The sequence below is a fragment of the Thalassophryne amazonica genome, chromosome 16 (genome assembly GCF_902500255.1).
Source record: "Thalassophryne amazonica chromosome 16, fThaAma1.1, whole genome shotgun sequence".
NCBI lineage: Eukaryota > Metazoa > Chordata > Actinopteri > Batrachoidiformes > Batrachoididae > Thalassophryne > Thalassophryne amazonica.
In genome coordinates this window covers 19284939-19310006 of record NC_047118.1, presented here as the reverse complement: position 1 = coordinate 19310006, position 25068 = coordinate 19284939, and the positions used below count along the sequence as shown (strand labels likewise).

Sequence of the window (25068 nt, the reverse complement as noted above, 5' to 3'; positions counted from 1 at the left end):
AAGAGTTGGCGTTCCCGCTCTACACTCTTACACTCGTTGAGTGGAGGCTGCACGTGTAACTCAAGGAAGTAGTGAGATCAGGAGGTGGTGTTTTCTCCAAAAGGATTTACCTGCTGACTGTTTTACTGGGTGTGTACACACACACCCACTATTAACTGTTTCTGTTTCCTGCCAGCAGTACCCGATCTGACAGCTGGAGACGGTGGCCACCTGGGGACTCAGGACTTGGCGGCTCCGGGGTGTTCCAGATCCATTGGCGGTGGAAATCGTGTGGGTCCCGACTCTTCTCTGGACGAGCGTCTCCTATCCTCGAGCCTGCCAACACGACACCAACTTCATAATTGACTGTAGTATTGAGTGGTATCTGTATCCGTTGTGCACTTTTCACATTAAATTGTTACTTTGTATTTCCATTGAGCATTCATTTACGCCCCCTGTTGTGGGTCCGTGTCATCACACTTTTCACAACAACAGTGGCTTAGTGGTTAGCACTGTTGCTTCACAGAAAGAAGGTCATGGGTTTTATTCCCACCTGTGGTCTTTCTGAGTGGAGTTTGCATGTTCTCCCCATGTTTGTGTGGGTTTCCTCCGGGTGCTTCCGCTTCCTCCCACATACTGACACATGCAGGTTAGGTGGATTGTAAACTTTACAATTGTCCAGGTCCCCCTTGCAAAAGAGATCTTGATCTCAGTGGGACTGACCTGGTTAAATAAAGGTTAAAAAAAAAAAAATTCTGGGGTAAACTTACATGCACACAGCAAGTGTGGTGACAAATGGCCAAAGAACAGAGGGGTCATGGAACAAACAAAAATACAATGGTTTCTCAAATTATAGTACGATGATTTGTTGCATTTTTCCAAAAACTGATATTTTATTTTTGATATATCCTTAAAAGGAAAACATCTCATTGTAACTTAGAAATTACTTTATTTCTAAATCAACTTGTTAGAATCCAAAAAGAAAAGTCTGACATACTCCACAAACCTTTAAAACCAAATATTCAGTTCAAGAAAGAAAAGAAATCAAAGTATGATTTAACAGCAGTTATGACAATGAGAACACTGTGGTAAGGCACACATTCAAAAAAGGGCATCTTTTTGATTCATGTTCTAAACCCTGTGAGCCTGACCGCATATTGTACTTAAATAAGCTACAAATTACACTTTCTCTGTGATTCTACTCTCTGTAACTGAGTTAATTTTTTTGTGCTTGTCGTCTGTCCGTTGGGACTCAAACATTATCTTCTCATAAACATCTATCCACTTCCAGTTCAATTCCACCCTAGATAAGCAAAAAACAAAACAAAAACAACAAAATGAACACTAAGGCACGGCCTTCTCGGTAAGACACGTTATGTACACCACCACCAGGCGTGTGTGCAACCCTGCATGCAACATCTCCGTGACAACCCTGTGCAATCGTGCAAGTTGCCGGGCAAAGCTTATCATGGCAGTGTCTCTGAATTTAAAGACAGTTCCTCGCTGCAGGCTCTCGTCTACTTGCTTCGCCCACAGCCGCAGTGACAGATGTAAGGAGCGGGTGGTGTTGGCAAAGGGAGGAAAGAGGCGGGCGAGCGCCCCGTTCAGTTGGGTGAGATGGTGCGTCTACGCAGGCAGCTGCACGTCAGACACTTGAGGATGCTCATGGCGATGTGCATTAGAGGCCCGAAGTTGAAGAGAAGGTTGTAGAAGGTGTTGACAGACAGGCCGCCAGTCTCGTCTGCGTATTTTAAGGCCACGATGGGTGTGTACAGGCTGTTGGTCAGGTTTCTGAAACGAGGGCTGCTTGATTCAATAACCTTTTTTGTGCACTGTGGGGAGGAAAAGAATAATAATGATTGAGTTCAGTGAAATAGATGCAAACTAAGCAATGAGTCCTTACATTAAATAGGTCCATATTAAACACCTATTAGGTAAAACAGTAAGTCCCTGCAGCTGCTCTCTTGTTTTCACCACAGAAGATGAGGTGGATCTGCATGTTGATTTGGCACAAGTTTTACACCAGATGCCCTTCTTGACACAACTCCAAATTACATGGAGTGAGGGGTGGGGTATGAACTGGGAGACTTCCACACTAAAAACAAGCGCAGTTAACCGCATGACAGACACTGACAAAGACAATCTGTCCTAAAATCAACCCATTTTAAAATCTTTTAAGATAAACCTTTCACTTCATGTCACCTTCAATGGAAAGGCGCTGCTGCAGACAGAAACAGAGAGTTCCCTCATAAGAGTTGCAACATGAGACTAGTAGTCAGAATTTGAGCATAAATATGTAAATGTTTCTGGAACAAGCTAAATTTTTCAGGGGAGATTCAGAAATATGGCAAATGGACTGCATTTATAGAGCGCTTTTCCATCTGCATCAGAAGCTCAAAGCACTTTCCAATTATGCCTCACATTCACATAGACATACTCATACAACAATGTCAGGGTGGTGCCATGGAAAGAGCTCACTACACACTGGGAGCACCTAGGCCAATGGTGTCCAAAGTATTCCAGAAAGGGCCAAGAGAGTGTGTTTTCTGACTCCAGCAGGTGATTTCAATGATGAACTCATCCCATGTGCTCAAAGTGATGTTAATCAGTGAAATCACCTGCTAGAGGCAGTGGTTGCAAAGAAAACCTGCACCCTCTTGGCCCTTTCTGTAATACTTTTGAAACCATTGACCTAGGGGATTAAGGATCTCGCCCAAGGTGATTTTTCGGTCTAGCTGGGTTTTGAACCGAGGTTCTTCTGGTCTGAAGCCCGATGCTTAATCACTAGACCATGTCCTCCCCGAAATATGTGTAGAATCACATACTAAAAGTCCTCAAAAAGGCTCCTTGTCTTTTTTTGCTAGATCCAAGATGGCATCCAAAATGGACACCATTTCACTTTTTGGATAATGTTTGTATCTTTGCTTTTGAAAAAGGTTAAAGGGCTAATCTGAGTGTTTAAATGTCTGCATTAAGGCATGTTTACAGTGATTATCCAGACGTTTTAAGTATTGGAAATGTCTGAAAGTAAGACGGTGGCCATATTGGAATCCAAAATGGCTGCAGTGTTAGTTTTTTAATGAATTTGTCAATGTTTGAAACACAGCCATTGAGGATACATTTCTACAACACACACCACATATTAAATTTCCTTCACTCTTCATCAGTGCATCCTCGTAAGATTGTGCTAAGCCATTGAGGATACATTTCTACAACACACACCACATATTAAATTTCCTTCACTCTTCATCAGTGCATCCTCGTAAGATTGTGCTACAAGTGTTGCATTTCATTGTTGACTGTTGTTTCTGCAACGCTTGTGTTTGCAGAAAGTGCCTGCATGTTTTGTCCCACAATTGTGTGCACTTTGGTGGACAAACCCCAAATTGCATATTCATGACAGCAAATGCACTAAATTGACAAAATGTATTGGTGGATTTGCAAGTGCAATGGTGTTTATGCATGTTTTAACACATGCAAACCTTTAGTAAATCAGACACTAATACTCCCATCACACATACACCGATTGAGGCCGAATTGCCTCAGAATGACACATCCGGCCACAATGAGGAAATATTGAGGTGCGGTTTGAAGGCCAACAGACGGCAGTCTGTGAGCATCTACATATTTGGTCCCATTCGCTCGACTGTCCCGAGTGTATTGCACTTGTTCAAAACACTCTTGGCACCACTGAGATATGACGCACATCTGACGGCGGTCTACATGCAGTTTTTGTGTCATCTGATTGCAGTCTACATATTCTGACAGTATCAAAACAGCATTTGAAATAATCTGATCACGGTTGATTGAGCTCTGAGATTGATCGGTCACAGCAAAGCCTGCCGACATGTTGTGCCACGGATGTACATCTCGACTGGACCCCGGCCAGGGAGGGCAAAGGAAATGTTGGTATGTAATATCGTATGTGGCACACATTCATCACATACAGTGTGTGTCAGGCACGGAGCTGAACGGATCTGACCGCTGTAATATACATATTATTACCTGATCACCATCTAAACTCTGAAGGAGGTGTGACGTGGCACTATATTGTTAGGCCATGGCAACATTATTAAACATGAAACTCACCTCCAGCACGAAACCAGGACAGCGCAGAGCGCACGGTGCACAGGATCCAAACCCTAGCCTGTGGTGAAAAGCCTCTCACCCGGCTGCTGTGTGCTGCAAATAACCACGCAAAAATTAAATCCCATGTGATAATCCAACCGACATCACGGTGTACAGACTTGCGTTGTGCTCCTGAAATAAGCAACAAAAGAAAAAAGAAACTAAAGTTTGCTGGAAAGGCTGCGTCTGACGCATGGTGTGACTGCTGCAAACTTTCAGCAAAGGTGTCCACACGTGTGCTGTGCACTCGCACGCAGGTGCTGGAATGATCACTCAGCTGTGTGTGTGTGTGTTCATAGCGGCTGCATGAGCCACTAAGCGTGCGTGTGGAGTGTATGTGCATGCATGCCACTGGACACCTTTGCTGAAAGTTTGTGGGCAGTGGGCCAAGCAGTCACACCATGTATCAAACGCAGCTTTGACACATATGGCGTGAGTCCGGGCCATATGTTGGCTGTACTCTGATGTTCAGTACCGGCAGGGACTGTGCAAAGTTAGGAACACAGCGCTCCCTCCCACTCCGGTCCCATGTTTGCCATCCAGATGTTTGGACATCAGGCAGTCTTCAGTGCCATCTGACAGCAGTCTGTGTCATCTAACTGTTGTCTACATACGCTTTGGATGCCATCGTGCAGGTGTAGACGATGGAGTCCGGCTGCGTTCTGACACGGATGACAAGCCTGTTTCCCTCCCGACTGTGTCCGATTATGGCAATTTTTGCCATTTCGGCCTGGTTCCTGCACATTCTTGCTATGTGTGACGGGGGCTTAAGAGTTCCTGCAAACATTGTCAGTGGGTGTGTCTTACAGGGTGACCTGTATCACCCATCACAGGACTGTAAAATGAGACCTTTCAGAACCAGTGAAGCTTCCGTGTACACAGATGCAGACGAGAAGTTTGAAGATGTTTAAAAATCCATATGAATAAATCATATTTAACCGTAAAAGGAAAATGATCACAGATTTTGCCAAACATGACCCCTTTAATTAGGACAGCATTCATTCACCTTGGCTATATCCTCCGGTGTCTGTCCCATAGCTTCAAATATGTCGATGGAGGATGGCAGGTATACGTCTTTGAAATAACGAACGGTGTCTGCGTCCGCTCCTGGATACTCCATCTTAGCCACATTGTCCATCATCTTTGTCTCAAACTCAGTGTGCACTGGGCCGGGTTCAATCATGGACAACCTGAGAGGCGGGGACACATGGACTGAGAAGGACTGAGAATAATCAAATGTAAACACGGATTTGAAGTTTTGTTAAAATTCAAATTTATTAAAATATCATATTTGAGTCCAACAGACACCTTCACTTCATTTATTTGATGTACAAGGTACTGTAATGCTGTAATGGCAAATATTGATCCATTTGCCTTCCCCAACATGTCTTGGTCAACCAAGGAAAAGACATTTTACCTGGAGGCCTATTTCAGCAACAAATAATACCATTTGGAGCATAATTTTGAAAGAACGTGACCTTTATGCAAAATGACCAAGATAACTGAAACTTTGGGAAATGATCGTACACAGACTGAAGTTTATGTCCTACAAAATTTAAGTCCTACAAAGGATTTATTACAATTTTTATGGGATCTGTTTTTTTATTGGGGGGGGTCACTCTGTGTGTTTAATGAATTAAACGGGCAATTAACCCTATAATGCCTGACCCACAAAATGTATGTCTCAAACATGACACATACAGGGTCACATATAGGGTAGAATAAATTAATAACACAAAACATTGTATGCTAATCTACACTATTTTAATGTTGCTGTTGGACAACATGAGACATCTATCAAATTTAATACATTGTTGTAGATATTATCATTACTCTGTTTATAATAGTAGAACAATCAAACACAATAAATGTTTTAGGACTTTTGATATTCATTGCACCTCCACAGGCCGCAACTGGCCATCAAATTAAATTATACTTGTTTACATGTACATTCTTGCTTTTGTCTCAGTGAGGGGAAGTAATGTCAGTAGTTAGGTAGCTCATGGTGCATTTGTCTCAGTCACTTGTATGTGACTGACTGTGCGGCATGTGTGTTTTTATTTGTGTGTGAACTCTTGCCCAACTATGCCTCTGGTTGGCTACCATGAAACGTTACTCTTCTTAAGGCCCCCTGACACTTGCACAAATTTGATCCGTGCACTTGCATGCATGTCGTCGTGACGATCCCACCCGCTGTGTTCCCAGTTGGATGCCGTGCTTTGTTCCAGTGCGCTGGACGCTGTATATATAAAATAATTATTCCGTAGCGGATTAATCATTTTCTCTGCCAGTTGGTTGTTGAAAACAGCTCTAATCGCTTCCTGAATCAAAGAGGACCGCTCCAGCAGCAGCTGTTCGTACGCGCATGCTGAATGAGCTGGAGAAAGTATTTGGAGCCATCTAAAAAGGTAATTATTTGTCATGTTTACATTGTCATGGCTTGGTAAAACAGTTGTATGTTCTTTCCTTCTTGTGTGCAGCTGTTAAAGTATGTTTATGATGGATTTAACATCTCATTATAATCCTTCAGATGAGCTGCGCTCTGATGCGGTGCAGTGACGCAACTACTCACACTGTTCACTTCTTCTTTACTCAACTTGGCGAGCTGTATGTAGTGTTGGCGAACAGATGGTGCAATGTTGCATGACATTTATGCGTGAAAGATTTTTTTTGAACATTTCAAAATTCTCTTTGGCAATTGCACACCCCGGCACCCCTCTCATGATCAGCCTATACCCGTTAAAGACGAGTATGCTCTCCTGCACGAGGCAGTGCGTACAAGTGTGTGCATCAAAGTCGTGCAAGTGTCAGGGGACCTTTAGCCAATCACCATCACTTATGTGGTTGTCTCGCCCCGTCCCTCCCCACCCCCCTCACCAAAGAAAAGAACAAACAAACAAATAAACAAAACAAATAAAAAACTGCGGATGAAAACGGCTTCAATGATCTTAATTATATAGTGTATAGTCATGCACTGCATATTATTGTCAGTAAGGGCCAACGGCATTGTAACGATGGAAACAGTAATTAGTTAGTTACCTGTTACAAAAAAAAATGCCGTTGGTGATGCAGTTGATTTTAATTCTGTTATTCCCATCAGTGGTTGGGACGGACCGGTAGTCTGCCTGGGTAGATCCCACCCAGGACAGTATGCAATATCTTATAACAACGTCCCATAAAAAATGGATGAAAGTTGATTTTTATGGGGTTGTTTTCTGCCGTTGGAGTGGCACCGCCAACATTTACAATTTCACACTTAAGGCCCACAAATCCAGTCACAAAATCAATCTGAAATGTTAGAAAAACTAATTAAAAATTATCAAAAAATTCTAAATAAAAAAAATCCAACATCTGCATGTTTATTTAGTTAGATTTGAAACATTTTCAATAATTTTATTGCAAACAACCAAGCAAACAAGCAACACGACAGCAGAGGGAAAACCCACCTGATGTTGAATTTCATCAGTTGCACAGCCATACTCTCACAGAATCCTTCCATGGCAAACTTCGATGCAGTGTAAACGTCATTGAATACGACTCCTAAAGTAAGAAGAGAAAAGCAAACATTTCACTGCGTTAAAGACCAATTAACTGTAATAAACTAACAACTGGTCAATGCATGATTTACTGCACACATAACGGTTTAAGATACCATGTAACAGATAGATTACCTCTCACCTCAGAAACTGTAGTTGACCTGTCTGTGACTAGCTTATTAAATACTGTTCAACTTGTACTATTTAGCCCCACCCACCTAACACTTCAAACAAACACATAAATCTTTGTAACTTCAGATATAGTAGGCTGAAGACTGCAAAAATAAATAAACAAATAAATAAAATCAGTCTTATTCATATACTATTAGAAATACTATTCTCATCAGCACAGTTGAGCATAGGGGGGCCCTATGCTGTGATTTAACCAGCATAGGGGGGCTTTTCTGTTTTTGTTTTTTTTAAAGGACATGTTGCACATAATTTAACATCCCACTTAGCAACGCAGTGTTTCTCAAAATGCAGGAAATAGTGTTTCAAAGAAACCTAAAAAAAAAAATAAATAAATAAAAAAACTGGGGGGGCAGACCCTCCTACAATACACTTGCTATGCTCCTTGCACAGCTATGCCCCACTAAGTTCCCCCCTATGCTGTGAGAAAATCCTGGTGAGAACCCCGTATTTTTGCATTGTGTCACAAATGCTGCTTTGTGATGTCACGCTCTCTGGTGACGGTGAAAGAGAAGAGAACATTGGACAAACTGCTGGACATTATGGACAATGCCAGTCATCCTTTGCACACCGTCATCAGCAACCAGAGGAGCATCTTCAGCCACAGACTGCTCCTTCCCAAGTGCAGGGAAGAAACATCAGTAAAGAATCTCATTCATCCGGGTAAATGATATTTAACAGAGTAGTTCGTTGGTGTAGAAAATTGGTGAAAAGCCTGGACCTGCAGGACAACCACCTCCAACACAGGCAGGGACGTAAACTATGATAGAATATAGAGAAGACACGATCATCCGAAGACCATGATCTAGCATAGTCTTTTGCACCAGTATGGACTCCCAAAATATCCCAAAATTTCCTGTATAGTCTATTGTGTCAGTAGCATGGCCCAAGCAGATGGTCACCTCTTTGAGTCTGGTCTGCTTGAGGTTTCTTCCTCAAATCATCAGAGGGAGTTTTTCCTTATCACTGACACCTGTGTGCTTGCTCTAGGGGTTGGGTTAGACCTTACTTGTGTCAAGCACCTTGAAGCAACTTTGTTGTGATTTGGTGCCATATAAATTAAATAAACTGAAAAAAAAAAAACCAACAGACTGAAAAATTCCTTTGGCTGTACAACTCCTCACTTGGGGGGAGGAGGAATAACAGGAAGACAGGGGACAGGAATGAGAGAAGCAGTTGTATTCAGTAGACCAGTAGTTCTGGTATTTATATTTGTATTTACTTTTTGCAAATTGTTTCTTATCTCTACTTTTGATACTCTGTGTGCTTATAACCCTGTGTGCTGCTGTCCAATGCTGTTGGAACCTCAATTTCCCTGAGACAGTCTTCCCAAGGGATTAATAAAGTTCCATCTAATCTAATCTAATATTTTACAAATGCTAAAACCAGGCATGCTGCAGGGTTTACAGCTTACACGTGGTGATTTTCAGAGTTTTTAGAGAGTCTGTACTTTGTTACTTGTGTGAGTGTACAATCCTCTGCTTTTTTGAAGTGACACGAGCCAAATCCGAAGAAACAGTGGTCTAAATGCTTAGATACAGTTTGCAGGTTGGCAACATACCCTGAAGACCCATGACGCTGCTCATGACGATAATGTGTCCCGAGCGCCGTTTCTTCATGTCCGGCATCACCTCTTTAATCATGCGGACCACGCCAAAGAAGTTGGTTTCAAATACTCTTTTCATCTCGTCTATCGTGATGCTTTCCACAGGTCCGAGCAAGCCCACGCCGGCGTTGTTGACTGAAACACAGCGGCAGAGACACAGCACTGTTTAAAGAACCACAAACATGATTATATAAAAACATGAGGTGTCTGTCGTCAATCTGACAAAATGACCCCCCCCCCCCCGCGGTAGTAAATCATTTGTGATGGAACACCTGAATTAGCAAACTGGTCAAACTCAGAAAACTTAATTTACAAATACAATATAATGTATGTTAAAGATGCAGCAAAAATCTAATTATCTCCTATTTCAGGCATCAGACTGGAATTATTTTCCCACATGTGCATGGTCACATGGCGTGATATTAGTGTGTGAAATTTCATCAAAATCCTTGATATGTTGTGCTACCACTGTGTGAAATTTAACTGAACTTCACAAACTGATTTAGGAGGAGTTCCAGATACAATGTCAATATAATTATATGGTGCATTAATTAAACACAAAACTCCAATTATCTCCCCTTGAACAGATCGGACCTGAATTATTTTCCTTCATAGGCCATTGGCCAGCATAGTCCTGCATGCACCCACCCCACCCCCCCACCCCCCTATCAATTTGGTATCATTAGAAAGCTTAGGATGTCAAGATTACAAAAAAAAAAAACTAAAAAAAAAAAACAACTGGTAACAGTCAAAATACTGGACCTCACTGTGACATATAAGCACTTTTATTGACCTACCCTCACTAAATGATCATGTCCCATTATGACATTTGTTATTTTCTTTCTGCACAACATTAAGAGTTACCACGTCATCATGTTTTAAGCAAATGGGACAGATAAGACACCAAATGAAAGTTGTCTTTATAAAGATTTGACTACATTTTGAATTATGTGCACAGCTTTCTTGTTCAGATCAGAGGGTTTGCATTCATACAAACCCCCATGTTGAAAGTTGTAATGACATACTCTTGACCTACTTCATGTGTGGCCTCTTCTGCTACTTGCAGGCATCCTTTGACAGTTTTGCATTCTGTAATACGGTCCTTAATGACAGGGTAGTAATCCAATGATGTCATAGTGAGTCCTAGTAATTTACTGCCACCACTTATTTTTGTAATCTAGACATCCTAAACTTTGTAATGATACCAAATTCATAGGGTTGTGGGGGGTAGCACATGGGACCATGCAGGCCCATTGCCTATCAAGCATATCTTTATGTGGTGTGCTACCATTATGTAACATTTCACTGATATCCATAAAACAGTTTAGGAGAAGTTATGCGTATGACGTCAGTATTATATTATCAATTAAATCAGTTACATTAAATAAAATAAATCATCAGTTAAAGATAAAGGTCTGATTTCATTGGTGCTCCAGCACCAATGGGTTGTGGTACCCATTGGTGCCTGTGCTTATCTCTGGTTTCCTTAGCATGACTCCACATAGATGTGATGCCAGTCTGGTGCGGGTTACTTCACCAGTCAAGGCAAGACACCATTTTACAGCAGATAAGCTGTCTTATCCAAGAAGAAAGACGAGTAGCATGACCAGGATTCAAATTCGGTGCTACATGTTGGTAGCCCAACGCCTGATCCAACTGATGCCTTGACTCTTCAAGAAGTAAATCCAACAAGTAAGGAAGATGTCAGAAAATAATTATTATCATTCATTCACATCTTCATATGGTGTGAAATTCCACTGAAATCCACTCAATAACTTGGGGATGAATGGCAGTTACAAGACTCGTGGACACATGAACAGACAGACGGTTGGACAGCATGTTTCCTATATACTCGGGGGGGGGGGGGGGGGTATGACAGTCTCAAAATGGTACAAAGTGAAAACCACTGTTCTCACTTGTTTGGAATCTTTTTTACACAAACAGAAGTCAAAGTGTACAGATGTATTACTTCCTGTTGCCACCAGATGGCAGGACATGACAATAATAGAGATGTGTGACATACCAAAGGGTCTGGAACATAATGGTGAAGAGGAATGTGATGCTGGATTTAGATTAAAAACATTTATCAAGATTTAACATTTATATACACAAGTCACCTCTTCATGAGTTATTAAATCAACACTGCAAATGTGACAAATGCAAATGAAGCAAAAGGGGATCATAAAACATATATTGGGATTCATGACCTACAAAACACATTTATTTTTTTAATTTAATTTTTTTTTTAATCAAACTGCGAGGATTTGTTAATTTATCTTCAGACTGCAGGTTTAATGCCACGACTTTATGCTCCAAATAGAACAAACAGACAAACGTGTCAGTGCTACAGGCTTCAGCGAACCACCGTCTGTTTTGCTCTCCAGTCTGTCTGTAGCACAAATGATCTCCTCGTTGGAATTTCAAGACTTTTCTAATCTTCTTCTCCCACTTACACTCATTATCAGAGTAGAATGTGAAACGGTGGAGGACAATGCTGCAGCAGAGCCACGTGATTGCAGCCCTTTACAATGTGATGTACTGCTGAATGCGGGCACTTTTCGTCAATGTGTGAAATTACTGTTTAATGTCAGTTTACAGCTAACTGGAGCTCAAGAGCTTTTGGGTGAGTGTAAAGGCTTCGAGGACAGGCATGAAAAATTCTAAATATTTTGTTTTAATATTTTTTCACATGGAGAAATCTGAAGCATTAAGCTCAGAGAACTGGTGATAAATTAAACAAGGATAAATCTAAAATAATCAGTATAGAATTATGACCTTGGACAGTGAAGATTTTGCAGTGTTATTTTCCCGCCGGTTCTTTCTGTAACAGTGCCCTTCACAAAGTACAAACTCAAACTATTCTGCACTTTTAAACTTATTCAAAGTCACAGTGAAAAAGAATATCAGGCCTGGATTCTGCAGAACTTCTCTCACAGACGAGATCTGCCCTTACAGAATCCTGAACAATGGACACAAACAGTTTTAAAACATTTCATAGGTGTGACATAGGCAGACCTTATTTTGGAAATTCCTTTCCTTATTGGCCCCCGTGGGCACTCGAGGGAGGTCCAAACCCCTGCCCGAGACCCGCGCAGTAACAGAACATATATGATTTATAATGTAACCTAACTCTCTTTGCCCTAAATGGTAAAAAACATTAAATTCGGTTTGACATGCACATACCAACAGAGAGAACAAAGGAAAGTAAGAATACATTCCTAAGTAAGATAACTTCGTTAATACCAAAACAAGCACAGAAAACAAATAAAGAAAGCATAATTGAACACACAAATACGAGGTCTGTTAGAAAAGTATCAGACCTTTTTATTTTTTGCAAAAACTATATGGATTTGAATCATGTGCACTTACATCAGCCAAGCTTGAACCTTCGTGCACATGCGTGAGTTTTTTCACGCCTGTCAGTTGCGTCATTCGCCTGTGGGCAGGCTTTGAGTGACCACTGGTCCACCCCTGTCTTCGGATTTTCATTGTCAGGAAAATGTCTGAACGGCTGGAGCAGCGCTGCTTCAAATTTTTCAAGAAACTGTGTGAGACAGCCAGGTGGAAACCATTCGGAAAATTCAGATGGCTTTCAGTGAAAATCCTATGGGCATCACACAGATGAAGGAGCATTACAACCGGATTAAAGATGGCCCACAGCGGCTGAGGGCATGCCGCGCTCCGGGCAGCCATCAACAGGCTGAAATGACCAGATCATTTCCAAAGTGAAGGCTGTGTTGATCCGTGACGTCGTGTGACTACCAGAGAAATGGCAGAAAAGGTGGACATCAGCCATTTTTCGTCAGATTCCACTGTTACAGGAGATTTTGTAATGAAAGACGTGCGGAGGCATTCGCGCGTCGGGACAAAGCCGCAATGGCGGAGAACAAAAGCAAGTCTGTGTTGGAAGTCTCACGGGACATGTTGTGACATGCCCAGCTCTCCACAATTTCTCAGATACTCACTCGACTGAAGCCACCAAAAGCCACCAAAAGCCGTCTGAATCTTCTGAATGGTGGTAGACCTAACGGCATTGCGGCTTCGTCCCGACGCGCAAATGCCTCTGCATGTCTTTCATTACAAAAGCTCCTGTAACAGTGGAATCTGACGAAAAATGGCTGATGTCCACCTTTTCTGCCATTTCTCTGGTAGTCACACGACGTCCCGGATCAACACAGCCTTCACTTTGGAAATGATCTGGTCATTTCAGCCTGTCAATGGCCGCTCGAAGCGCGGCACCTGTGTGATGCCCATAGGATTTTCACTGACAGCCATCTGAATTTTCCAAATGGTTTCCACCTGGCTGTCTCACACAGTTTCTTGAAAAATTGTGATGCAGCGCTGCTCCAGCCGTTCAGACATTTTCCTGACAATGAAAATCCGATGAGAGGGGTGGACCAGTGCTCACTCAAAGCCTGCCCACAGGCGAATGATGCAACCGACAGGCGTGAAAAAACTCACGCATGCGCACGAAGGTTCAAGCTTGGCTGATGCAAGCGCACATGATTCAAATTCATATAGTTTTTGCAAAAAATAAAAAGGTCTGTTACTTTTCTAACAGACCTCGTATATCTAACACACAGGTTCTCTCCAGGTGTTATGGGTCCCTCACACTTCCAAAGATGTACAGGTTAACCTCCAGTCACACAGCACTAATGAAGGACAATGAAACCAAAACGAAACAAGAAATCTGGACTTTCGTTCACCTTTGGAGGCATCATTTAACTTTCGTCCAGCTTCGTTCCTGCAGCTTGTGCTTCGTCAGAATTTTTAAAGTGTTGAAAAATTTGAACAAATACCAATGACAACCTCAATTCGCCCGTATTTCTTTTTGTGTTCGTTCTTGACAGTTTCTTATAGTTTCCTTAGTTTTTCGTCCAACTTCGTTCAACCTTTCAAGTCCGACGTACTGAATGAAGGTTGACAATATCTGAACGAATCAACAACTAAAGCTTCGATGAACTGAATGAAACATCCTTGTATCGCTAATGAATCGTCCATGTCTGGGATGAAAAAGCAGTATTTTCATAGAGAAACAATAGCGTTAAGTTTTATCAACTACTTTAACTATTTACACATGTTCCAGCCATTTGTGGCTGGCCCGCATGTGCACACACGTTGTTGATGTGAAGACAAACAAAACTGCTCACCTGTTGTCAAGACAACCAAATCCCGCACCTGCAAGTACTGCGGACATGAGGACAAGGTTGGCTGCTCTCGGTTTTCTACTCACTTTCGGTCACATCATCGCGAATGTTTTGTTTTGATTTTGTTTAAAGTGTCGAGGTTGACGTTCGCTTCATTTTTCTTTGTTAGTTTCAGTTTTGTTTTGTTCCTTTCTTCGCTATTGATTTGTAGGCTTTTCGGTGATGGAAAAGATGCAGGATCTTTCGACTTTTTATCCTTCATCTAGCTATCGTTGTGACCGGGCCCTTTTAAGTGAACTGACGACTTTAAATTGACTGTGAGTGTGAATGTGTTTGTCTGTCTTTTTATATGTGTCGGCCCTGTGATAGAATGGCAGCCTGTCCAGGGTGTCGCTCTCACCCAGTGACTGCTGGGAAAGGCTCCAGCACCCCGGTGACCCATAACTAGCTTCAGAAAATGGATGGATGGATAGTATACTATAGGTACCCTGACACGAGCATGTTTTCGATTCACGACACAGGTCGTGATGTGTCATGCTGGAGAGTAAACTCATCATTAACTGGCGCAGACAGGATGCCAGAGGGGCGCCGGTGCGTGCTACTGCGCAGAGAGAATTTTGAAATGTTCAAAAGAAACCTTTCACTGACAATTGTCGTGCTATGTGGTGCAATCTAATCTCCAGCACGATGTGCAGCTTGTCAAGTGGAGTGAACAAGAAGTGAAAAGAGCGAGTGGTGATGTCAGTGGACTTGGACTGGCTGCACACAAGAAGGAAAGAACACGCAACTGTTTTATCAAGCCATGACAATGTAAACAAGTCAAATAATTACCTTTTGAGACAGCTCAAAATGCTTTCTGCGGCTTGTTAGCACAAACGCAAAGCACAAACGGCTCCAGCTGCAGCCTCCTCTGTGATTCAGGAAGTGATTAGAGCCATTTTCAACGGCCAATTTGCAGAAAAAAAAAGATTAATCCACCATGAAATAATTATTTTATATATGCAGCGTCTAGTGCAGTGTGCGTGGCAGCCGGTAGAACAAAGAACAACGTCTAGCTGTGAACACAGCGGGTGGGATCGTCACGACACAGGTGGTGCTGTTGCATGAATCAAAAACATGCTTGTGTCAGGGCACCTTATGTTCAGCATGAGATGTGCTTTCAGAAAGGTGCTGTCAGATGACTGCTGGTAACAACCCCCCCTCACACACACACACACACACACACGCAACCTCCCCCCAGCCGATTCGTACCCTGTTAAAATCACTTCCAGAAAACACTTCAAAGAAGAATGACTGTGGAGGAAAGCTATGATCAAAGACAAATGATGTGGAAACATTGAGCTGGCAACAGCAATAATGCAACAGAAACTCAGCTCAAATGTTCCCCAATATGCGCCTGAAAACTGCTGCAGCCCAGCTACCACATGCACACAATGCAGCTGATGTACTGCGGTCAATCGGGTAAATTATTTTTCCACAAAGCATGCGGCTTTGGTCAGTCCAGTTTGGTCAAGCGTGCACTCAGTGTACGTGCTGCACACGTTTATTGTCTTCGGCGCGTTTATTCAGATTAGATGTTATCAGCTTGGTTGTGGAAAATAATCACATTTACAAGATGTTTTGGTGCACGCTGACAAGCATGTTGTTCAGGGAACAGCAGAGTCAGTTTACTTACATTAGTTACATTATGTGTAAATCTGATTCAATCCACCAAATCTTCAAAACTATCAAAAGGTACAAACATCCTGTACGGATTCAAGCATGTCTGTCCACACGGAAGACGGCTCAGGTTCGCACTCACTCAGGATATCAATGTGTCGGTCCTTCACGCTGTTGACACACTGCTTCACCGACTCGTCACTGCACACGTCTAGCTGAAGCAACATCAGTGTTTTCCCGTATGCATCTCCGGCTGCCTCCACAAGCTTGTCCTTCTTCTTCAGGTCACGCATGGTGGCAATGACTGTTGGGTAAGAAAGACAAAAAAAAAAAATAGAAGTGAAAAAGCATCGCTTTCACAAAATGACTCATCAGTGCAATGGTTTGTGTAGCAGCACAGTGGCGGCGCCAGGAAATTTTTGTTGGGGGGGGCTGAGGTAAACATTGGAGGGGCTCCACAAAATGTTGTCGAAATGAACAATATATAGTAAATTGCTTTATAAATACCAAGGTATATGTTTTAGTCACCCGTGCTCCTCTAAAATGTGGTATCAATGCACACATCACTTAGAATGATTGCAAGTTCAGTAATCTTGCACATTCATGTACAAACTGAATTCATTGAAATGGTGCTCAAGACAATGCATGGAATCAACCTTACACAAATCATCTATATCAAAGATTTATTGCCAATGTAACACTGAGGTTTTGGCCGAACAACGATATACAGCTTCTGTATATTCTGTGTTAGTGCGCGGCTGCGGCCGACATGCTTGATGAATTCCTGCACAAAAAGTAGTTCCCAGATAATTGTGATATATTCCTGTGAGATAATAAGTATATCTCATCTAAATCAATTCTAAAATTTACCACTAATAAAATTATAAAGGTAAGTGAAGTTTTAAGAGTGGCCGTAATAAATATTTAGGAAACCTAAATTTTTGGAGTATGGAGTTAAACTTGTGTCATTAATACTTACAAATGCACAGAGGGTGATTTACAAATATCCTTTGATTTGTACACGTGCTTTGTGATCCACAAACACAAATTTCTGATTTGTAACTTGTGTGTGGGTTTTTACAAATAAATGTTTATTTGCAAAACTGAAAATTCTGTTTGTGAAGGGTGATTCAGCATTGGTGGATCACCGAACACACACATTCATCACTCAGCTCAGTTACGCAATATTGAGACATTCTCAGTGCAAAACTGCAGTTGAGATCCACGAATACGTCAGTCGCTATTCACATTATTGGGGGGGGGGGGGGGGGCCCTTGGCTCATTATTGGGGGAGCTTAAGCCCCCCTGGCGCCACACACTGTAGCAGCAATATAAACTACTTCTCCACAAACTATCAAAAAGTAAAAAAACACTCAAAGAAAACACAGAGAGATGAGAGTACAGGGGAGGATTTGTTTTTTATAAGAAAATGCAAAATTTCAGCTGCACTTTGCCAGAAAGCAAATGGGAAATCCAAGCCTACATTTGATCTGTTTTACAGTCTCTCTCTATTAAACTCCAACATGAATTTGTTAATGAAGATGCAACAGGAAAATGTTGAACCATTCCTAGATTCACAGAAGCCTATAATTCTCTCACAGCTTTCATGGGTGTCTTAGTGGCTTCGTTCACTAGTCTCCTTCCAGCATGGTCACTGAGGTTTAGAAAACTGCCTACTTATCACAGATTTACTGTTCAGTACCATATTGTTTGTATTTCTTAACGACTGATGTAAATGAAGTCTATATTCTGTGAGACTTGGAAATCTTCATGTATCCATCCACTGAACTGTCTCAAGAAAACTGCCCATCCCAACTTTTTTGGGAATGTGTCGCAGGCCTTAAAGGCAGGAATGGATGTATATTTACGTCCCCCGAGGATGTAACAAAATCATCCATGTTTATTTATTTGTCTGTCTGTCTGTTAGCAGGATTGCATCAAAACTACTGCAAGGATTTTGATGAAATTTTCACCACAGATAGATAATAGGCCATGGAAGACTCCACTGAATTTTGGAGGTGATCTGGATCCAGATTCTGGATCACGATTTCAATTTGTACGCTTCCCTTTGTCGGATTTTGAGTATTACGTCAAAACTACTTAATGGATTTTCACCAAATTTTCACCACACACTGGTGTTAAGTCCCGGTCACACGGCACTAACGAAGGACACCAAAGCCAAAACAAAACAAGAAATCTGGACTTACGTTGACATCGCTTAACAGTCATCCAGCATTGTTCCTGTAGCTGCGTTTCCTCAGGATTTTTAAAGTGTTAAAAAATACGAACGAATCCTAGCATTTTGCTTTCTGTCTTGATGGTTCCTTGACAGTTGCGTAGTTTCCGTAAAGTCAGCATTCCATTTGACTGTCGTCCAACTTCGTCCAACCTCCCAAGTCCGACGTCTTACACGAATGCTGATGATATCTGCATGCGGTAACAACATTTTATCAACTACTGGAACTATTTACACCCGTTCCAGCTGTTTGTGGCTGGCCTGCACACCTTGTTGTCAAGCCAACCAAACCTCGCACCTGCAAGTGCTGTGGACATGAGGACAGGGCTGGCTGTGCTCAGTCTGAAACGCGCTGTCAGTCACATCTTCATAAATGTTTGGTTTTGATTTCATTTAAAGCATCAAGGTCAACGTTCACTTCATTTTCCTTTTATTAGTTTCAGTTTTGTTACGTTCCTTTTTCTGCTCTTGATTTGCACGCTTTTCAGTGATGAGAAAAGTACAGGATCATTCATCCACCTTTCCTCGACGATTTGTGACTTTGTAACTTTTTTCCTTTGTTCAGCTTTCTTCGTGTGCCATGTGACCGGCCTTGGAAGACTCCATTAAATTTTGGAGGTGATCTGGGTCCGTAACCGGATTCTGGATGAAGAATTCACTTTGTAGACTTTTAAAGATTATGCCAAAACTACTTCACCTGAACCATCCCTTAGTTATGCTGCTATAGACTTAGACTGCTGGGGGGTTCCCATGATGCACTGAGTGTTTCTTTTTATTCACCTCTTTTTGCTCTGTATGCACCACTCTGCATTTAATCATTAGTGATCGATCTCTGCTCCCCTCCACAGCATGTCTTTTTCCTGGTTCTCTCCCTCAGCCCCAACCAGTCCCAGCAGAAGACTGCCCCTCCCTGAGCCTAGTTCTGCTGGAGGTTTCTTCCTGTTAAAAGGGAGTTTTTCCTTCCCACTGTCGCCAAGTGCTTGCTCATAGGGGGTCATTTTGATTGTTGGGGTTTTTCTGTAATTCATCATCATCATCATCAAACTTTATTTCAGACACAAGGTCCATAGTAACACAAAAGAACATACAAAAAAAACAAACAACAACAATAAAAAGACCAATTTCATCCATGGCCATATAAACTGATACGCCAATGTTTCCACAGCCTAGAAGAAAACCTGACCGAGCTCTGTACAGGACTGGTCAGGATATGAATGATACTGTTTACACAATCTGTAAATCTGCACATACATCTGTACATGAAGTTTCTAAGCACAGCAGCGCAAGTTGGAACACTAACATTTACAAACATTTGACTGGCACTACTCCATCTCGGCACCTTAAGCAGTATACTCATGCCATCATTGTATGCAACCTGACGTTTGTGCATACTGCTTTGTTTGAAATGCCGCCACAAATGGGCACTGTACACTGAAGTGCAATATGCTTTAAAGAGTGAAATTTTAACAGATACAGAGCACATAGAGAACTTACGAGCAAGTTGGGGCAACTGTTTGTTGTGATTTGGCGCTATATAAATAAAATTGATTTGATTTGATTTGATACGACATCACAATGTAAAACAAAGAGCAGGAAGACACTATCTTGTTTCAGCTTGTGAATTACATATCAGATTGCACCATCTTGATCAATCAGACTATTCTGGATCAGTGTGCAATTACTGTTGTGGAATCCAGATCCAGGTAAAGTCCGGGTCACGATGTGAATCACATATCTTGTCAATCCTTGGCGGACATCAGAAATCTCTGTTTGCTCTTGTTCCAAATTAAATGAAGTTGGCCACACAAAACATCAAATATCTTGGAATCAGACTGTCTTTTTTATTTTTTGTTGGATTTCATATCTATCCATCCATTTTCTATACCGGGTTACTGGTGCTGGAGCCTCTCCCAGCAGTCATAGGACGTTTTTTTAAATTTGTGGTTGTACATCGGTTGAGGGGTCTGTGTATTGATGAAGATGTACATATTACCTTTAAACTGATTTTCAATTCATATTGGTTGTTACATCCCTGAAGAGCTACATAAACTAAAAAAAATAATGCAGTGACCATTTTTCTGTACATTATTTTAAAGAAAATGCCTACCGATGGAGTATACAGCATTGTTCTGTTCATCTGGATCTATGAGATAACTGTTGAATAACTTCCTTAATGCAGAGTTGTGACAGAATCACACAAATGACCACGCCTGTCAGAGCTGGTTTCCTTTGAACTGTGCGGGCTGAGTGCCCTGACACTTGCACGACTTCGATCCGCGCACTTGCACGCACATCGTCCCACCCACGTCCTGAGCCTCTGATAGCGACTGTCGGCTCATCGTTGGCTCGTCTTGGTTGCGTTCTTCTACACTGTGCGTTGTGTTTATTTGGCGAGGTGGTGTTATCTTCCACAGAACAGAAACCGACTGTTGCACAATGGCAGTAAACAGACACTTATTCACACGTTCATCTGAATCTACATCAGGCTTGACAGAAAAAGAAAGACAAATGTTCACCTGACTGCTGCATTGGATACGGAATATTAAAAAAGCCGCTAAGGCCGGCCGTTTGAAACATTGTTTCACTACAGTCAAATTAATGGCATTAATTAAATGCCATTAATTCTAATTGTGTTTACTCTCATGACTGGAGACTACGTGTCCACAAAGCAACTTAGAGATTTACGTTTTGGAAGAGGATGGAACAAGTGAGCCATTGTTGTTTGGGCTCCTGCAGGAATTACTCTTGGGCAGCTTAGACATTCTTGAATGAACTGCACTGCAGAACACAGTGATCTTGTTTTAATGTTGAGCTTATTTCTTTTTTTTCCTTCTGCAGTGCTGCTAATGTAAGGACAAAACAATATTAGTCTCCATTGGATTTCCTTAAGTATTCAGAAATACAGCATATCAGCTCCATTTCTCACAGTTGGCCTCTTTGAAAGCAGGTTAACCGGCGCTAAGTGAGCAGAAAAGCACTTTAGTTTTGCTCATCTATTTCACATTCCCAACAGATCCCACTGACCCCTAAAAGAACACTTTAACGAACCACTTCACCGTGTATTCCATTGTGCCAAAAGGCTTTAAAGGCATCCTCGGAAACATTACCAGTAATGATTTTGCTTTTTTAACGTTCAAATAAACAGCTTCCAACTGACTGCTAGCAACCCGAGTCTGCATTTAGGCCTATTTAAAGCTACAGTGTGTAGAATTTAAGGTCATTTATTGGCAAAGTAGAAAATAGCATTCATAATCATGCCCTCACCACAATGTTTTTTTTTGCAGCACACTCAGTTCATATTCAAATATGAATGCTTCCACACAATGAATAATTTCTTGAAGCAGTTTTGTTATTTAGGGTTTCGAGTGTTTCAAAATGGACTGTCGTTTTCAAAACCAACAAATAGCCACTTTACCATCAGTGCGGTTTTATCATTTCAAAGCAATGAACTATTTTCCAAAACATTTTATTTATTTAGCCTTTCAAACAATTTAAAACAGTATTTTTTTTCAGACCCAACTGTGCATTTTAAAAAATATATATTTTTTGAAACATGAAATTATTTTCATGAAGCAACTGTTTCACTTAATGTTTCAAGCATTGCATAACAGTGGGCGTTCCTGTCTTTTCTGGAGGATTAAACATTTCAAAACACTGAATAATATTCAAAAGCAATAATTTAATTTAGCAGGTTTGAGTACTTTGAAGCACTGAAGCATTTTAAAAATATGCTTGTTTCATTTAGTGTTAGTAGTGTTTCAAAACAGTGAATCATTTATGATGCAAATCTTGTTTTTGGGCATTTCAAAACTGCATTGCTTTCTAAAGGAATTATTTCATTGACCGCTTTGCACAATTCAAAACAGTTGCTTGATTTCTACAAGTGGGTTTTTTTTTTAAAGCTTTTCAAGACACTAAATTGCTTTCAAAAGGAACCTTTTCATTTAGGTTAAAAAAAAAACATGAAAAAAATCATTTTAAAATCATTTTTCCATAAGCACTTAAGCTTATTCAAAACAGTGAATCATTTTCTTAAACAATTGTTGTTAGTTTTCATGCATTTCAAAACAGTATTTTTCTGAAATAATTGGTTCATTTAGAATTTCAAAACACTGAATAAATTTCCGAAGGAACTGTTTCATATACTTTTTGAACATTTAAAACAATTAATTACTTTCTAATACAGCCCAACTGAAGTATTGTTTGACTGACAATATCAGTCAATATGAGCCTTTCACAAAAATATTGGTAATGGTGTAACGTTTGCTGATAAGAAAACATTTATTTAACTAAATAAACACAGCAGAAAAGCACTTGGGCTGTTGGAAATGGTGTCATTACTTAGTTTGCCCAGCAAAGGGCACTCTAACAGCATTGCTTACAAAGCTCTCAACCATGGCTGGGACCCCATCACCCCTTGGTCACACTAGTTACAAGAGACAGAGGCAAAGAGACCAGCTGCTGTTCATTTTAAAACAAAGTGGCCATTTTACAGTGACAAGAGGCAAGTGGTCATTATGCCGTTAGTTAGGTGGGGCCAAAACAGGCAAGAAGTCTGTTTCATGTAAATGCTGAGCGATCAAGACACGATGACTGCCAATTTGAGTGGAGGCAGTGTGACGGTAGTATGATGCACTTTGGTTAGTTGCTGGTGATATTTATAGTTATTTATAATATAGTTTATGTTTAGACTCCAAAAAAAGAACAACAACAACAAAAATGATATTCTTTGTCACAAGGGGTTGATAATGAAATGTGAAGAATCATTGATATTTTCAATGTTCCTTGTTCTCAAGACCAGGCACCTAAGTGGCTCTACTCTACTCTTTTCTACTCTCCTATTTTACTCTTCCTTTTTAGATATACCTTTGTATACTGGCATAGTTCCACCTTAGAACTGGAGTATAATATATAAGATATACCTTACTGAATTTTCATATATATAATATATTTTTACTCCTGAATATTGGTTTTGTATTGGCCGCCAAAATTCCATATTGGTCAGGCTCTACTTTCTAAAGTGATAACATTAGTTGATTATCCGGTTATCACCAAACTTGGTGTAGGTATAATACATAGTGCTCCTAAGGAGCCCATTTTCTTTGAGGCCAAAAGGCCAAATTCACTGGAACCCTTTGTAAAACCTGGTAAATGCAATAACTTATTTTCTTATTGCCTGAATGCCACTAAACTTACTATGTGTGCTCGGCATGGTGACCCTAAGAAGCACACTGATTTTGAGGTCAATATCACTGAACTGTACTTTGTATAAGCCTTCTGTTGCAAAGCATCACGTGGCAACTGCATAAGCTTATCAATGTTTGCCCAGGGCACTGTGGGTTAGAGCAGACTGTGTTTTATTAAGTGCTTCAAGTGTTTCAAAACAGTGAATCATTTTCTCAAGCAACTGGCACATTGGGTTCAAAGTATCAAAAAAAACAACACTAATTTATAGAGAATCCTGACCCAAAAGTCACCTCTCTAGCCACATCTGTGCCATCACATGAATGTTTGTCATACAAATTTCACTAAGATGTGTGAATAAGTGTTGATAAGTGAATGAGTGAGTGTTGAGAATGTGGAGACAGAGAATCCGGAGTCGTGCCATGAATGATGTCAGAGGGGACAGACAGTGTCAGAGTTGGACACCAAAACTCTACTAAGCACAGACAAAGCTTCCAAACAAGGCCCTCGCTTCAGAGTACACCCCGGCTTGTACAGGTCTCAAACTTTGTCCCCCTTTCAGTGCTCGCTCCAGTGAGGGGACTAAAGCCGCATTAGACACGGCGCTGAACCGGCGCAGGCGGGTAACAGAAGGCGCTTTGTGCTCCAGAAGTCACTTGAAAGAGGACTGACGAGGCTCTTTTTAGGCAAAACGACATCCTCTCCCGCAAACAGCGCTTTCATGATAATATCTGAACTGGAGGAGCGACTGGATCCCGATCGTCTCTCTCTCTCTCTCTCTCTCTCACACACACACACACACACACACACACACACACACACACACACACACACACACACACACACACACACACACACACACACACACACACACACACACACACACACACACACACACAAGCTACGGATCCGCTATCGTAGCGTTTAGCAGTTTGAGTGCGCACTGCGCCAAAACACGCAGAGCTGCGCAGGAAACTCAACCAAACTTTGTGCGTAAAAAAGGACGATCGGCGCTTTGTAAACAAGGCGCAAAGAACCTGAGTGATCAAACAAAGTGCAGACAGAACGAGAGACGAGGGGAGAGACCGTGGAGTTTACCGTGGTACCGCTTCTTTTCATCTTTGGCCAGCGTGACGGCGATACGCAGTCCGATCCCGGATGAGCAGCCGGTGATCAGCACGACTCTCTGCCCGCCGTTCGCCATGGCGCTGTGCTGTTCGGAGGTCCTCCTGCGCTGCGGATGGTGGCTGCTGCCGAGGGGACCCACCGATCAGCAGACTTTAAAACCGAAAAGCCATGTGAGCGTCGAATTCGGTCACATGTTCCATAAAAAGCGAAAGACGTGGCACGGCGGGCACCCGCTGCAGACGTGATTAGAAAAAAAAGATCAGTCCGGCAAAATCA

At 41.6% G+C, this 25068-nt stretch overlaps 1 protein-coding gene across 1 annotated transcript; it reads right to left on the bottom strand.

Annotated features, from left to right (window-relative positions):
* Window positions 1–850: 850 nt before the first annotated feature.
* rdh8a (retinol dehydrogenase 8a) lies at window positions 851–24868 on the bottom strand. The gene is made up of 6 exons (XM_034190733.1): window positions 24763–24868; window positions 16387–16548; window positions 9394–9573; window positions 7554–7647; window positions 5114–5297; window positions 851–1811 (listed from the first exon to the last, which is right to left on the bottom strand). The coding sequence occupies exons 1-6, from the start codon at window positions 24866–24868 to the stop codon at window positions 1584–1586; spliced, it is 954 nt and encodes a 317-aa protein (XP_034046624.1). The 3' UTR covers window positions 851–1583.
* Between the last annotated feature and the right edge of the window lie 200 nt (window positions 24869–25068).

What these genes read in the sequence shown, in the direction of transcription:
- rdh8a (XM_034190733.1), bottom strand. Translation starts at nt 24,868, where the DNA reads ATGGCGAACGGCGGGCAGAGAGTCGTGCTGATCACCGGCTGCTCATCC. An exon ending in CAGCGTCATGGGTCTTCAGG is followed by an intron (nt 7,648 to 9,393) that starts GTATGTTGCCAA and finishes TTCTTACTTTAG; the next exon opens with GAGTCGTATTCAATGACGTT. An exon ending in CACCGGAGGATATAGCCAAG is followed by an intron (nt 1,812 to 5,113) that starts GTGAATGAATGC and finishes TCCTCCCCACAG; the next exon opens with TGCACAAAAAAGGTTATTGA.